Source organism: Panthera tigris, chromosome E2, assembly GCF_018350195.1.
Source record: "Panthera tigris isolate Pti1 chromosome E2, P.tigris_Pti1_mat1.1, whole genome shotgun sequence".
Classification (NCBI taxonomy): domain Eukaryota; kingdom Metazoa; phylum Chordata; class Mammalia; order Carnivora; family Felidae; genus Panthera; species Panthera tigris.
This window is the reverse complement of record NC_056674.1, coordinates 6,905,807-6,921,321: the sequence shown is the minus strand read 5'-3', so window position 1 is coordinate 6,921,321 and position 15,515 is coordinate 6,905,807. Positions and strand designations below refer to the sequence as shown.

The following is a 15,515-nucleotide window of genomic DNA, read 5'->3' as shown; positions in this document are numbered from 1 at the left end:
CTCTCTCTCTCAAATAAACATTAAAAAAAATAATAATGGAAAAGAAAAGGGAGGATTTGGGGAAATGGTGAAAAGGGACCTTGTTTATTCTATAGACTTATTTAACTTTTACACCACACGTATTGATATATTTAAATCAATTAAATCAGAGTGGCAGAAGACAATTTGTGTTAAAAAAGAATATTATCCCAAATGGCTAAAAAGTATTACCAGATCCGTTTACACATACCAGCCAAGTTTTTTTTTTTAAGTCTTGTTTAGTTTTAAACCTAATTACTTCCCTTGCAATTTATAAGATATATAAAAATTTACAATGCTGGCATTTCTTGATGGATTCTACACCTACAAACAAGCATTTTATGGTATACGATTTTCTTTCATGATCTTATGAAACCTGAAACTCAGGACATACATGTGCTACAAAAATCCTCTGGACATAAAATCACATACATCTTGGACCTTTCTTAATTTACTGCTTTGACTATTCCATATATTCAAACATGAAACAAAACTGTCTTTTAGCATACTGCAGTTATTTGCTCTTCTTGACTACTTCATGTTATATTTTTTATAAATAAATGGTAATGTGACAGGAACAGAATTTCTATTATAAAGTTTATATGTAAGCAACTGGCCCAGCGTCATTACATTACACTAACTCTCCTTAATAAGTATTATCTGATGCACAGTAAGTTTCGGACTTCATGCCAGAAGCATCTCTTATCACAAGTCTTCAGTCAGCTATCTTCTTTGGTGTGAAAGCTCATTTGTTTGGAAGGTGTTCCAGGATTCCCAACATTTACGAGTTTTTTTCTTCCCCCTCAGTGAAAACTATTATATGATGGCCCCTCAAACACATCTGTTGCGGCCAGGTTTTATTTCTGTGTGACGTATAATGGGATTTCTCCTCTCAAAAAAAGATGTTGACTTTTCACCTCATTTCTAGGCCTTTCCCTAATGAAATTAGGCTACAGTGGTGGTAGATGGTTTTCCTATATTCACTGCATTTAAAAGGTCCCTCCTGGATAAGTTTTCTGGAACTGACAAAGACCAAAATTATCCTAACGTTCCCTGCATTCAGAGGGTGTCCTTTGTGTGGATTCTTTTGTATTCCGTGAGATCTGGCCCTTCACTAAAGTCTTTCCAGCGCTGTGTTCCCGAGATTTCTTTCCTGTGTGAATTTCCTCATGTGAAGTGAGAAAGAACTTGACAGAGAATGTTTTCCCACACTCATTACAGTGATAAGGTTTCTGTCCCACGTGACTTCTCTGATGAACACTGAGGTATGATTTCTCAAAAAAGGCTTTCCCACATTGAGTGCACTGATACGGTTTCTCTCCTGTGTGGCGTCTCTGGTGTCTAATGAGCTGTGACTTCTGGTTGAAGATCTGACCGCATGGAACACACCCATAGGGTTTCTCTCCAGTATGGCACCGTTGATGGATAATAAGATGGCTTTTTTGGCGGAAAGCTTTTCCACATTCATTGCATCCGTGGGGTTTCTCTCCCGTGTGAATCAACTGATGTCTACTGAGCATTGCCATACTGCTAAAGGCTTTCTGGCATTCGAGACATACAAAGGGTTTCTCTCCTGTATGCGTTCTGTGATGGACAATGAGCATTGCCTTTCGTATGAAGGCTTTTCCGCAGTCACCGCATTCATAGGGTTTCTCTCCTGTATGAGTTCGCTGATGGACAATGAGATGTGACTTGTCTATGAAGGCTTTTCCACACTCACCGCATTCATAAGGCTTCTCTCCCGTATGAATTCTCTGATGTGTTATGAGGGATGACTTTTTATTGAAGGCTTTCCCACATTCCTTGCACTCATAAGGTTTCTCTCCTGTGTGAGTTCTTCGATGAACGATAAGCTGGGAGTTGTCTATAAATGCTTTTCCACATTCACTGCATTCATAAGGCTTCTCTCCCGTATGGATTCTCTGATGTGTTATCAAGTGTGACTTTTTATTGAAGGCTTTCCCACATTCCTTGCACTCATAAGGTTTTCTTCCTGTATGATTTCTCTGATGTACAATGAGCTGTGATGTGTGTACGAAAGCTTTTCCACACTCATTGCATTCATAAGGCTTCTCTCCTATATGAGTTCTCTGATGTGTCAGGAGATGTGAGTTTTTACTGAAGGCTTTCCCACATTCCTTGCATTCGTACGATTTTTCTCGTGTGTGAGTTCGCTGGTGAACAACAAGCTGAGACTTACTGCAGAAGGTCTTTTCACATTCTTTACATGCATAGGGTCTGTCTCCTGTATGAGTTCTCTGATGGATAAGTAGGTTTGACTTCTGCATGAAACCTTTCCCACAGTCACTACACTCAAAAGGTTTCTCTCCTGTGTGTGTGCGGTAATGCAACCTGAGCTTTGTCTTCTCTCTGTAGGCTTTGCCACACTCTTTGCATTCGTAGGGTTTCTCTCCCGTGTGAGTCCTGTGGTGTAAAATGAGATGATACTTCGTTCTGAAAGACTTTGGACACTCAAAACATCCATACGGTTTCTCTCCTGTATGAGTTCTCTGGTGCAGAGTCAGATGACATTTTGTACTGAAAGCTTTCTGACATTCAGGGCATCTGTACGGCTTCTCTCCTGTGTGAGTTCTCTGGTGGATTATGAGCTTTGACTTATACCTGAAGGATTTGGGACATTCACTGCATTCATAAGGTTTTCCTTCTGTGTGAATTCTGTGATGTCTTTTGAGATTTTTCACCGTGCTGAAAGTCTTCACACAGAAATTATGTTCACTGTACTGGGCTGAAGTATGGCAGGTTTCATGTAGGGTATGGAAAAATGATTTCCCATGGCCACTTAATTCATTGGAATTCATTTCTGCAGAAATTTTATTCTGAAGTTTTGAATCTGAATATTGTTTCAAACGTATTCCTCTTGAGAAACACTGAAGGGGTCTTTCTGCAAATGGAACAAAGTTTTGCTCAGAGAAAAAATTTTTCCCAATGCATTATTTTCATTATTGCTTAACAGATTCATCATTCTCAATATTTTCCTGATACTAATCCTAAACCTGCCACATTACTTCAGGGAAAAGAAAAAAATCCTATCATTATGAAATGGAGGGGGATGGAATCTCAAGTCCCTATCTAAAGAGAATGGAGAAAGTGACACAGCAGGTGCACAGAAGTCAGAGGCATCCAATAAAAGAGATAGATAATAAGTAATGAACTGAAGGACATGGGTGTCATCAAATTTTGGAGGGAATCTATGAAATCTCTAGAAGCGTAACAGAAGGGCTATGTGGGGGTGCCCAGGTGGCTCAGTTGGTTGAGTGTCCGCAACTTCAGCTCAGGTCATTGTCTTATGGTGTGAGGGTTCAAGCCCCATGTTGGGCTTTGCACTGACAGTGCGAACCTGCTTGGGATTCTCTGTCTCCCCTTCCCTGCTCACTCTCCCTCTTTCTCGAAAACAAACATTAAAAAAAAAAAAAAAAAAGCATACCTCTTAAACAAAAAAAAAAAAAAAAAGGAGAGCTAAGTGAATATGGGTAAGACATGGGGAAAGTGGGTTGTGTCTAACAAGCTGCAAAAGAACAACTGAGCCAAAAAGGAAAGACCGAATGAAACAGGCCAAGATCTGACCCAGGGCAGATAAAAGGAGCTACGTCTTCTCTGAGGTGGCTAGCAAATGAGTCATACACGGTAAGAGAAGGAAGCACCATTCACACTGGTGACCTCTGTTCACTCAAAGTCACCTCTAAAGGTTCAAAGACGATGAGAAAAAAAACCCAAAATAACAAGGGTCCCAAAGCGCCAAGATCAACTGTCACTTGGCTTCCGCTAACTCCCACTGCACTGGTATACTCACCTGGACCACACGAACTTGGGAATTCTCTCTCTACCAGTCCTTGCACTCCTTTCTCCACGTGAACCGTTGCTTCTGGCCAGGGAGCGTGATAACCTGTCAAGGGGTCATCACAGAGAACTGAGCAGTATTAGGGCCTATTGAAGGTAAGTTCTGTTTTAGGGAACAGACAGTAAATCTCAGCAGAACAGAAACTCTTTATTCCAAAAATGAAAATAAGTACCATCACTGGTCATAAGGAAAATAGGTTCTATCACCTTTCCAAGTCCAAAATCATTAAGGATATCAGAGTACCCATAAATTGTAGCAATGGGGAGGGGGAAAAGGGGCAATTAATGGGCTCATGCTGAGATATTTAGGAAAGTTGTCTTTACCCACTGACATTAGGTTGCTGTAATTTTCCAACATCACATCCCGGTAGAGGTTCTTCTGAACAGTATCTAGCAGCTCCCATTCTTCCCAGGTGAAATCCACAGCCACATCACTGAATGACAATAAGCCCTGTAATAACATAACCCTTTTTGATCTGGAGTTAATATAATGGAAAAAATGTAGGAGATAGATATTATTCTGATTATTTTTGCTATAGACGTTTATAAACAAGTATTTCTCTATGCCTAGTTTTGATTTATGCTTTGTGGGCTAATAACTTCATTTAAGCTATCCTTTCTGCATTCTTCATTCACTTCACTCATTCATTCACCCATGCAAAATGTTGCTAAAACTTTGCCTAAAAACCATCTGCAACCCACCTTAGGAGTGTTTAATGTTGGGGCGCCTGGGTGGCTCAGCTGGTTAAGTGTCCGACTCTTGAGCTCAGCTCAGGTCATGATCTCACGGTTTGTGAGATCAAGCCCCGAGTTGGCTCTGTGCTGACAGCGCGGAGCCTGGTTGGGATGGATGGATTGATTCATTCATTCATTCATTCTCTCTCTCTCTGTCCCGCCCCATGCCCCTCTCTGCCCCTCCCCATTCACACGTGCGCATACTCTTTTCTCTCAAGTTAACTTTTTAAAAATGAGTAATGTTACCTACTGTAATAGGAATACATATGCACTAAAAAAGGAAATAAAGCATAATCCAGCCTTCATGTAGCTTCTGATAGTGCAAAGTGGCAAGTACACTCCTTGACAGAGTTGACATATGGGAAGACATTATGGTTTAAGGGTTACGACAGAAGTAGACTCAAGTTAAAACATGGGCACAAGTAGGTGGAGAAATAACAGTGCTGAAGAAGTGGTCAAGCTAGAGCTACATCCGGTATGTTCAGTGGTGTGTCTCACAGTAAGAGCTAGAAGAGGTGGGAGCCATGGGTCTTCCAAAGGGAGGACGAGTTCAAAGTGTTAAATCCTGGGGAGCCTGGGTGGCTCGGTCAGTGGAACAGCTGACTCTTGATTTCAGCTCAGGTCATGATCTCACGGTTCGTGGGTTCAAGCCCCAAGTTGGGCTTTGTGCTGACAGCGCTGAGCCTGCTTGGGATCCTCTCTCTCCCCCTCTCCTGCTTGTGCTCTATCTTTTTCTCTCAAAATAAATAAAGTTAAAAAAAAAAAGTGTTAAGCACCATACTGGCTTCAAGAAACTGCAACAAGTTCAGCGAGACAAAAGAGGCCAAAGAGAACAGATGCCCTGGGCACAGGCAGCAACAGACCTTGGAGCAAGTGTTTACATTTCCTATAGACACTTGGTAGACACTATAGTGTTTTTCTTTTTTCTTTTTTTTTTTTTTTAAGTTAGTTTATGTATGTAATCTCTACACCAAATGCAGGCCTTGAACTCACGACCCCAAGATCAAGAGTCACATGCTCTTCCAACCGAGCCAGCCAGGTGCGCCTGCAGTGTTTTTCATATACAAAAGTATGTTATGCTCAGAATTACCTTTTAGAAATTGTGCTACATATTAACTCATGATACAAAAGCAAACAGAAAGCACTTACTATGTATTGCTCTAAACACTTCATATGTGTTAACACAATGATCTGCACAATGACCCTTAGGTGAGCATTACTCTTTGCAAATAAGAAGATATTTTTTTTAAGTTTTCTAGCTATGCCTTTTATATCTCCTACATTTCCTTAGGAAGATGACCGTTCACTGGGTCCATACTCTGGAGAAGGACAGGAGAGGAAGACCCATCGATGTTTGAGGACACTTCTTCACAATGCCTGGGAAATATTTACTCAAAAAGTTCATGTGCTTCCTCCTTATATACAAAGTAAATCCCTTTTTTAAAAAATGTTTATTAATTTTTGAGAGAGAGAGAGACAGAGCATAAGCAGGGGAGGGGCAGAGAGAGAGGAAGACACAGAATTGGAAGCAGGCTCCAAGCTCTGAGCTGTCAGCACAGAGCCTGATGCGGGGCTCAAACTCACAAGTGGTGAGATCATGACCTGAGTGCAAGTCAGACACTTTAACTAACTGAGCCACCCAGGTGCCCCTATTCAAAGTAAATCTTATAACATGTTTTTATTCTTTTGTGATGGTTTCCAGTATTACCACAGATATGTCTGCAACTCAGCTCTGGATCCCACTGCTTATGTGGCAGTGTTCCAACTGTTAGTACCTTGCAACATGTGACATGCAGATTAGCTAGAACTCCCTTCCTCATTGGCTCCTCTGGATCATTTATTCCGTCTCTGGGTCTAAGCACATCTCTCCCAGCTACAATGTATCTATATACATAGTTCACTTTGATTGCGTATGTGTTTTAAATTGTTAACTAGTTAATTAGTTGTCACACAATGTTACATTAGTTTCAGTTGTATAATAGAGACTCAACAAACTATAGTCATGTCGTGTTCACTGCATGTGTAGCTGTCTAAATACAATACTATTACAATATCATTGATTACATTCCCTATGCTGTACATTAAAAAAATTTTTTTTAATTGTTTTATTTTAGAGAGAAAGAGAGTGTGAGTAGGGAAGGGGCAAAGGGAGAGAGGGAATTTTAGGCTCTCAGCGTGAAGCCTGATATGGGACTCAATTCCAAGATCCTGGGATCATGACTTGAGTGAAATCAAGAGCCGGCCGCTCAACCGACTGGGCCACCCAGGTGCTACCCTATGCTGTAGCTTTTATGCTCATGATTTCTTCATTCCAAAATTGAAAGCCTGTATCTTCCACTTCCCTTCACCCATTTTGCCCAACTCCTCACTCCCTTACCAACTCTGGCAAGCATCAGATTGTATGCATTTTTGTAAACCTCTAGAAATATGGGAAATAAACAGCTCACCTGGGACTTGGTCATTTTCAGCATTCAGGTGTCTCCGGTGTCAAGAGTATCCTCAGGATGAATTTCTAGACTCGAGATCTACTTTTTTTCCTTTATAGGAGGTGCCTCATTCTGGGAAGGCAGCATCTGTGGATTCAAAGAAAGATTTGTTTGGCATGGAAATAATAATAAAAGCAAGTTCCTGTGCAGGCAAGGAACTGTTTTTAAGCGTCTTCTTTTCTCACTTAACCCTACAATCCTAGTGGCTAGACTATAATTACTCCATTTGAAAGAAAAGAAAGATCAAACACCTAACTAAAAGCCACACAGTAACTGGTGGACCAAGGATTAAGACGCAAACCCTCAGAAATGATAGAATCTGATTCCAGGGAAATTACCAGAATGATGAATTACCCTTTCAGCCTAATCAACTAAAAAAAAATGGGGGAAATATCTAAAACAACTATTTTCAGACACAGAAGTCAGAGAAGAAGGGGAACATTTGTGTGCTGAGACTCACTGCCTGGAGACCTTCTAGGCCACAGTTGGGGAGAAGGAACCCAAAGAGTCTAGCAGGCTTGCTGAATTAATGATAAAAAAGTCAAAGTCTGAGGAAGCAAAGATGACGAGCACTTGCCAGGCAGTATACCAGAGAAGAGAGAGAGGGAAAACTCACTCTGCAGATGCACAGAGGGTTCTTTTGAGTCTCTGGCTAAGGTCTAATGAACTGTGAGGAAAGGAGAAGGTCCAACAATTCCTGGAGCTCACACCAGATCAGGAACAGCCAGTGTTCCCACTAGCCTGGGTGCAAAGACCTTCTAGTATGCCTGTTTTTCAAATGTGCAGAGGTCTCAGGAGAATATTACCTCAATAATGGGGACAAAATAAGACCAAAAAGACTCTTATGGCCCCACCTAAGAAAGCTTAAAAGAAAGCCTCCAAAGAATCAAAACTCTTTCAGAGTAACTTGGTTACATCCCAGAGCAAACCTCAAAAGTAGTAAAAGGAATAAAAGAAAATCCTGCAAACAGTGTGAAGCTGACGATACATGATATCCAATCAAAAATGACCAGAGATGCAGAGAAGCAAGGAAATATGACCCATGGCTAGGGGGGAAATCAAGCAAGAGAAAGAGACAAAAATGGCCAAAGGGAGAGAGCTGGCACCCAGTACACTAAAAACGCTATCATAGGCACACCTGGGTGGCTCAGTAGGGTGAGCTCAGGTCATGATCTCGTGGTTTGTGGGTTCGAGCCCCATGTCGGGCTCTGTGCTGACAGCTTGTAGCCTGGAGCCTGCTTTGGATTCTTTGTCTCCCTCTATCTCTGTCCCTCCCCTGCTTGTGCTGTCTGTCTGTCTGTCTCTCTCTCTCAAAAATAAACATTAAAAAATTAAAAACAAATGCTATTATATATATACTCCATATATTCAACACATTAGAGACAAGCATGAACATGATGAAAAACTATTAAAATGTTTAACAAATGTGACTGAAACACTAGGACATTTATGTTTACCTCATACCAAAATTAATTCAAATAGATTACAGTTGTAAGAATTGAAACTGTGATACTTCTAGAAGAAAGCACAGAAAAAAATTTTTAAGTTTATTTATTTGTTTTAGGAGAGAGAAGAGAGAAGGGGGAGGAAGTGGGGCAGAGAGAGAGAGAGAAAGAGAGAATCCCAAGCAGCCTCTGTGCTGTCAGTGCACATGAGATCATGACTTGAGCTGAAATCAAGAGTTGAATGCTTAACTGACTGAGCCATCCAGGAGCCCCAAGCACAGAAAAACTTTAAGTGATCTTGGATTAGGCAAAGATTTATTACAGGGCACAAAACGCACAATAAACAAAAAAAAAAATTGATAAATTGGACTTCCTCATTACTAAAAATTTTTGATATGCAAAAGATCGTTGTAAAATGAAGGATCAAGCCAGAGGAGGTTAGAGTAAAACATTAATGAAGTGCATACTTGATTGAAAGACTTCTATGTAAAAAATATGAAGAATTTTTCTGGGGCGCCTGGGTGGCGCAGTCGGTTAAGCGTCCGACTTCAGCTCAGGTCACGATCTCGCGGTCCGTGAGTTCGAGCCCCGCGTCAGGCTCTGGGCTGATGGCTCAGAGCCTGGAGCCTGTTTCCGATTCTGTGTCTCCCTCTCTCTCTGCCCCTCCCCCGTTCATGCTCTGTCTCTCTCTGTCCCAAAAATAAATAAAAAACGTTGAAAAAAAAATTAAAAAAAAAATATGAAGAACTTTTCCAACTTCACAAAAGAGACAATCTAGTAAAAAAAAGGAACAAAAGATTTAAACAGACACTTCCTCCCAAACATAGAGAGACAGCAATTAAGCACATGAAAAACTGTTTTAGGTTACACAACGAAAGCAAATTAAAACCAAAATAAAACATTGCTACAAACCTGTTAGAATGGTCATTTATTTATGTGTTTACGTATGTGTGTATATATGTATTTATTTATATAATTAAGCTCTAGGCCCAATGTAGAGCTCCAACTGATGACCCTGAGATCAAGACTTGCCAGGTGCCCCAGAATGGCTATAATTTAAAAGACCAAGGGGCACCTGGGTGGCTTAGTTGGTTGAGCATCTGAGTTCGCTCAGGTAATGATCTCACGGTTTGTGAGTTCGAGCCCCACAATGGGCTCTGCGCTCATAGTGCACAGCCTGTTTGGGATTCTCTCTCTCTCTCTCTCTCTCTCTCTCTGCCCATCCTCCACTGGCACTCCCTCGCTCAAAAAAAAGAAAAAAACAAAAGAACTGATAAGTGTTATTGTATGTAAATTATACCTCAATCAAGCTAACTTTTGCCTACAAAAGCAAAACAAATACAGGCTGTCTGCCTCTGAAAACAAAGTTTGTGTCCTTCAATTCTGCAATGAAGTCTCAACTAAAATCTCAAATACTTATCTCTTGTTGAGACTTTATCTTCACACAAAATCCCAGTTGGATCTCTTATGTACTCCGAGCAGTGCTGTTAAAGAATTAATTCTGGCTATGCAAAATTAATTTACCACAGAGTAATGTGGAGATGCCAGGACATCCTGGAAATACTTGGACACAGTTTATTACTCTCAATATCACATTGCTGAGAACTCTGAAAGAAAATACAACTCTGTGTCTTAGACTGTAGGAGAACTGAAGAAAACAGAACTGGATTTCAAAGACAATGGGAGAAAGAAATTTATAGGCCAATTGCATTTATTAGCTTCTCTATAAAAACCTGAAATAAGGGACTCCCGACTGGCTCAGTGGGTAGAGCATGCAACTCTTTTTTTTTTTAATGGTATTCTCTTTTTTTAATGTTTATTTATATCTGAGAGAGAGAGAGAGAAGAGTGAGCGCACATGAGAGGGAGAGGGGCAGAGAGAGAGGGAGACAGAGGATCCAAAGCTGAAAGCACAGAGCTTGATGCAGGGCTTGAACTCATCAACCACAAGATCATGACCTGAGCTGGAGTCAGACGTTTAACCGACTGAGCCACCCAGGCGCCCTGAGGATGCAGCTCTTGATCTCAGGGTTGTGAGTCTGAGCCCCATGTTGGGTGCAGAGATTGCTTAGGAAAAAAATAATTTAAAAAAAACTCGAAATAAAATGCTAGATAACTGTATCCACTGGTATGTAGGAGGTATATACTAGGAAAACTGAATACAGAAGAACTGTACTATGCACAGCTGACTTTATTCCAGTAATGCAAGGATAGTTTAATAAGAACCATTTAATTCTCTCAAAAGATGAAGAAAAGAGATGTCAGAAAACCCCAAGCCACTCAATTAAAAAAATATATATTACTAAACTAGAAATAGACAAGAAAGAGTATCTACAAAATAATCCATAGCACATTTCTTTAAACTCAGGGACATGGATAACCTCTCACTGAACCTTTAGTCAAAAATGTACCACAGATCAGAACCTGAGCAATAAAATGGGCAAAATCAATTGAAAGAAGACTGGAAAAAAACCAAAACTGTCATTATGCAACTGTTTTGAGATCAATATAAACATCAATTGGAATTTCACATTCAAACAACAATTAAGGTTTAAAAGGGGTTAAAACCAGTATTTACAATACCAGCAAAACCTATGAAGTACCTGGGGGGAACCTGTGCAAGGTAACAGATTATAGCAAAAGAATGCAAATCGTAAGCAGTCAAATGGAGAGAGGGACAAGAGGGTGAGGTTCGGGAGGATCCCAGACCAGAAGTTTCCATTGTCCTATCCTCTGGGAGTCGGGACACATTACTTATCTGTCCAGCATATCCATGAGTGCCAATATGTAGGGTATTGCCACCACAGAGGTGCATCTGAGTTTCAGTGTCTGTAGTTTTTATTAGAATTTCAGTAATCAGTAAGCAGGACTGATTTAATCACTGGCCATTTGACTCAGCCCCCAGCACCACCACCATCTGGGAGCTAAGGCTGGTCTCACCAGGCTCAAAGCCCCCACCCTCTAATCACATGGTTGGTCTTTCTGGCATAAATAGCCCCATGCCAAGTCTCTTCATTGGCATAAACTACCCATAGACCCACCATGAATAATAACAGGGACACGCCTGTCATTTAGGACATTCCAACAATTTAGAGGCTACCTCCCAGGAACTGGGGACAAAGCCCAGGCAAATGGTTTATCACAAAATACCTAGCAAAAGACTAAGTTTCTAAGTACGTGACTCTTCTCTAAAATGAGTAAAGACAAACTTGTAAGTTTTAAAATTGGCCAACGTAATATACAAAGGTGTTGAATCACTATGTTGTACACCTGTAACGTGGTTGTATCAACTGTAATGAAATTTAAAAATTAAAGTAAGTAAATAAAATAAAACTGGCCAATGAACACATAAAAAGATAACCGGGGCACCCAGGTGGCTCAGTTGGTTAAGTATCCGACTCTTGATCTCGGCTCAGGTCCTGATCTCACGGTTTTGTGAGTTTGAGCCCCACATCAGGCACTGTGCTGACAGCGTGGAGCCTGCCTAGGATTCTCTCTCTCCTCTCTCTCTGCCCCTCCCCGACTCATGCTGTGTTTTTCTCTCTCTCAAAATAAATAAACATTAAAATTAAAAAAAAAAGATAATCAACCATCATAGTTATGGGAATAGTACATATGGAGACCACAACGAGAGTACTTTGACACCCAAAAGATGGTCAAAAACAAGAATGAAAATACTAAGTGTTGGAAAGCTTACTGATCAACAGGCACTTTTACAATACTGATGAGAGAGTAAGGTGGTACAAGAGAAATTTGGCTTTTCCTTCTAGATGAAAATTAATCTATTTTATGTCAGAAATTATACTTCTGGGCTAGACTATATAAATTCTCACAATGACCAGGAGATATATAAGACTTTGGAACTTCACTACTTTTAACAGCCGAAACCCAGAAACAATACAAATGTCCAACAGTAGGAGAATGGATGCGTGAACTACACTATATTCATGCAATGAAATTCATTTTAATGAGCCAAACTTACATGCAAGATGGATGAATCACAGACTTTTTTAATTAAAAAAACAAAATTGGGAGCACCTGGGTGGCTCAGTCGGTTAGGCGTCCGACTTCAGCTCAGGTCATGATCTCACAGTCCGTGAGTTTGAGCCCTGCATAGGGCTCTGTGCTGATAGCCTGGAGCCTGCTTCTAATCCTGTGTGTCTCTCTCTGCCCCTCCCCTGCTCATGCTCTGTCTCTGTCTCAAAAATAAAAACATTTAAAAAATGTTTTTAATAAATAAATTAATTAAAAAAAAATTTTTTTTTATTTTAGAGAGAGTGTGAGCAGGGGAGAGGGGCAGAGGGAGAGAGATTCTTAAGCAGGCTCCAGGCTGAGCATTGAGCCTGGCACAGGGCTTGATCCCATGACCCTAGGATCATGACCTGAGCTGAAATCGAGAGTCAGATGCTCAACTGACTGAGCCACCCAGGCGCCCGCAATAACAGCCTTGTAATGAATCAAGAAAAGCAAGCCTCAGAAGACCACATTATAAGATTCTTTTTTTTTTTTTTTTAACGTTTATTTATTTTTGAGACAGAGAGAGACAGAGCATGAACGGGGGAGGGTCACAGAGAGAAGGAGACACAGAATCTGAAACAGGCTCCAGGCTCTGAGCTGTCAGCACAGAGCCTGATGCGGGGCTCGAACCCACGGACCCTGAGATCGTGACCTGAGCCGAAGTCGGATGCTTAACCGACTGAGCCACCCAGGCGCCCCATAAGATTCTTATTATAACACTTACAAACTAGAAAAATTAAAGAGTGTACTCTTATGGTATTCATAGACGTGATAAAATTATAAAAGTCAAGGGAATACTACATACTAATTTGTGAACAGTAGTTCCAAAGTTTGGGAGAGTTAAAAGGAGGGACTAGGAAGATGAATAAGCATGGAGACTTTTCCATTTTTAAATAATCAAATATGACCTTTAATTAAACAAAACTATAAAGAAAAGCTGAAGTTAATCACCTTTTTCTAAATGGGGCTATCACAGTAGAAAAGACTCATAAAAGGATGATACACCCACTGTCGCTAAAGATGTAGAAAAGCCTGGCACATGGTGTGTGCAAGCATTACATAATGGAACATTACTGGGGAGTTTAGTAAAACTAAACCAGAAGCCTTTGAAATATGCATTTAAGCCGGCCTACTTTTATATATTAAAAAAGGAAAATAGATACAAAATATAATTCGGTTTAAAAATACATTTCAGGGGCGCCTGGGTGGCTCAGTCGGTTAAGCGTCCGACTTCAGCTCAGGTCACGATCTCGCCGGCCGCGAGTTCGAGCCCCGCGTCGGGCTCTGGGCTGATGGCTCAGAGCCTGGAGCCTGCTTCCGATTCTGTGTCTCCCTCTCTCTCTGCCTCTCCCCCGTTCATGCTGTGTCTCTCTCTGTCTCAAAAATAAATAAACGTTAAAAAAAATTTTTTTTTTTAAAATACATTTCAAAATAGTACAGACACTTTAAGGTGATTCTTATCTGCTTTTATTGATGATAAGTCTATAACGATAACTTCCTTTTGTCAAGTACCTACCTGTTATGGACTTAATATTTATGTCCTCTAGGTGGCGCCTGGCTGACTCAGTCAGTAGAGCATGCCACGCTTGATCTCAGGGTCCCGGGTTGTGAGTTCAAGCCCTACCTAGGGCGGGGAACCTACTTAAAAAAAAATAAAATAAAAATTCACACCCCCAAACCCAGGTTTAGTTGTGTATTTGGACACAGGGCCTTTGGGAGATAATTAGGTTTGATGAGGTCATGAAGGTAGGGCCCTCAGGAGTACCTCTGTGAGGTAGATACCAATTTGTCTGAATGGGAAAAATGCGAATTATAGATAGAACTTGGTACCTCACCCCAAATCACACAAGTAGCAGAACGGACATAAAAGGCTAGGACTAACATGATTTCACTTGCATGCAAACACGTATACACTGGCTGACACGCGCACACAGTGTTTATGGCATAATTTTTAACAACGGATCTATTTATGGCAGGTATACTCGTGATCACTCTGCTATTCTTTCGAGTTCTCTTTATGCTTAAAATTCAGTATGAAAAGCTGGGAAACGTAATACTTCAATGCTTCATCACACCCAAATGTCTGTCTACCTGAGGCCTCCTCGCGTGCCAACCCCACCCACCTCTCCCACGGACGCCAGGCTGCTGCACACCCTGCCCTTCGCTCTTGCACCTCCTCACAGCCCCCCAGACAGCTATTTTCACAGGGATCACGAACCCCCGGATGCTCGAACTCGGACCACAGGAGCCCCAGACGACTAACCCCCAACCCTTTCCTCACCGACCGGACCCCGATGGGCCCCTGGGTCAGTGGCTCCCCCAGAGCCTCTGTCTACGGCCGGGGGCGCGCTCCGAAGCACACCTGTCACTGTCAGCAGGAATGGTCTCTCGTCCTAAACACTGATGCCAGCCGAAGACGCCGACAGCCTCCAAACCGCTTTAAACAAGCACCTTCCTACGAGCACCCACCGCAAACCGCAGCTCGGGTCGAGGAATTCCCACTACGCGGGACTCTGAAAGGAGCCTGCAGAAACCTCACAGGACCTCGACCGCGAATCTGTGACCTTACGCCGTGAGAACCCAACCCTCAGTACGCCACTTCCGCTTCCGTTCACCTGGTGTGCTGGCCCGTGTCCAGGGCCATTACTCAGATTCAGTAGCACTTTGGAGTGAGCGGTCAAGCCACAAACCCTCACTCCGGCCCCGGCTAGAATTACCGCTGGCTAACTCCGCCGCGACGATTTCGCTGCGTATTGGCGGGAGCGGCCATTGCGGATCGTGCCCGCCATCTTGCGTCGTGCGCTGTACGGAGAGCGAGATGGCCACCGTAGGCGACCGGAGTCGGCCGGCCAGACACGAAAGGTGCAAATCCAGCCCATCCTTTCTCCACTTTTCGAGACTTCTCACGTCCGGTTCTTCCACCTCGGCAGCGGCTGTCAGTGCCGTCGCGCATGCTT

The 15,515-nt window shown here is 42.0% G+C and overlaps 1 protein-coding gene across 4 annotated transcripts; it reads right to left on the bottom strand.

Moving 5' to 3' along the window:
• Positions 1 to 65: 65 nt before the first annotated feature.
• On the bottom strand, positions 66 to 15,266 carry LOC102971058 (zinc finger protein 260-like). Of its 4 annotated transcripts, none has more exons than XM_042970344.1 (6): positions 14,921 to 15,266; positions 14,075 to 14,196; positions 7,059 to 7,184; positions 4,201 to 4,327; positions 3,830 to 3,922; positions 66 to 2,920 (listed from the first exon to the last, which is right to left on the bottom strand). In XM_042970344.1, the coding sequence occupies exons 3-6, from the start codon at positions 7,080 to 7,082 to the stop codon at positions 1,062 to 1,064; spliced, it is 2,103 nt and encodes a 700-aa protein (XP_042826278.1). In that variant the 5' UTR covers positions 7,083 to 7,184; positions 14,075 to 14,196; positions 14,921 to 15,266; the 3' UTR covers positions 66 to 1,061. The 4 variants fall into 4 exon arrangements, with proteins under 4 accessions (XP_042826278.1, XP_042826280.1, XP_042826279.1 ...); XM_042970346.1 differs by having other exon boundaries at positions 15,174 to 15,229; XM_042970345.1 differs by lacking the exon at positions 14,075 to 14,196.
• Positions 15,267 to 15,515: the final 249 nt, after the last annotated feature.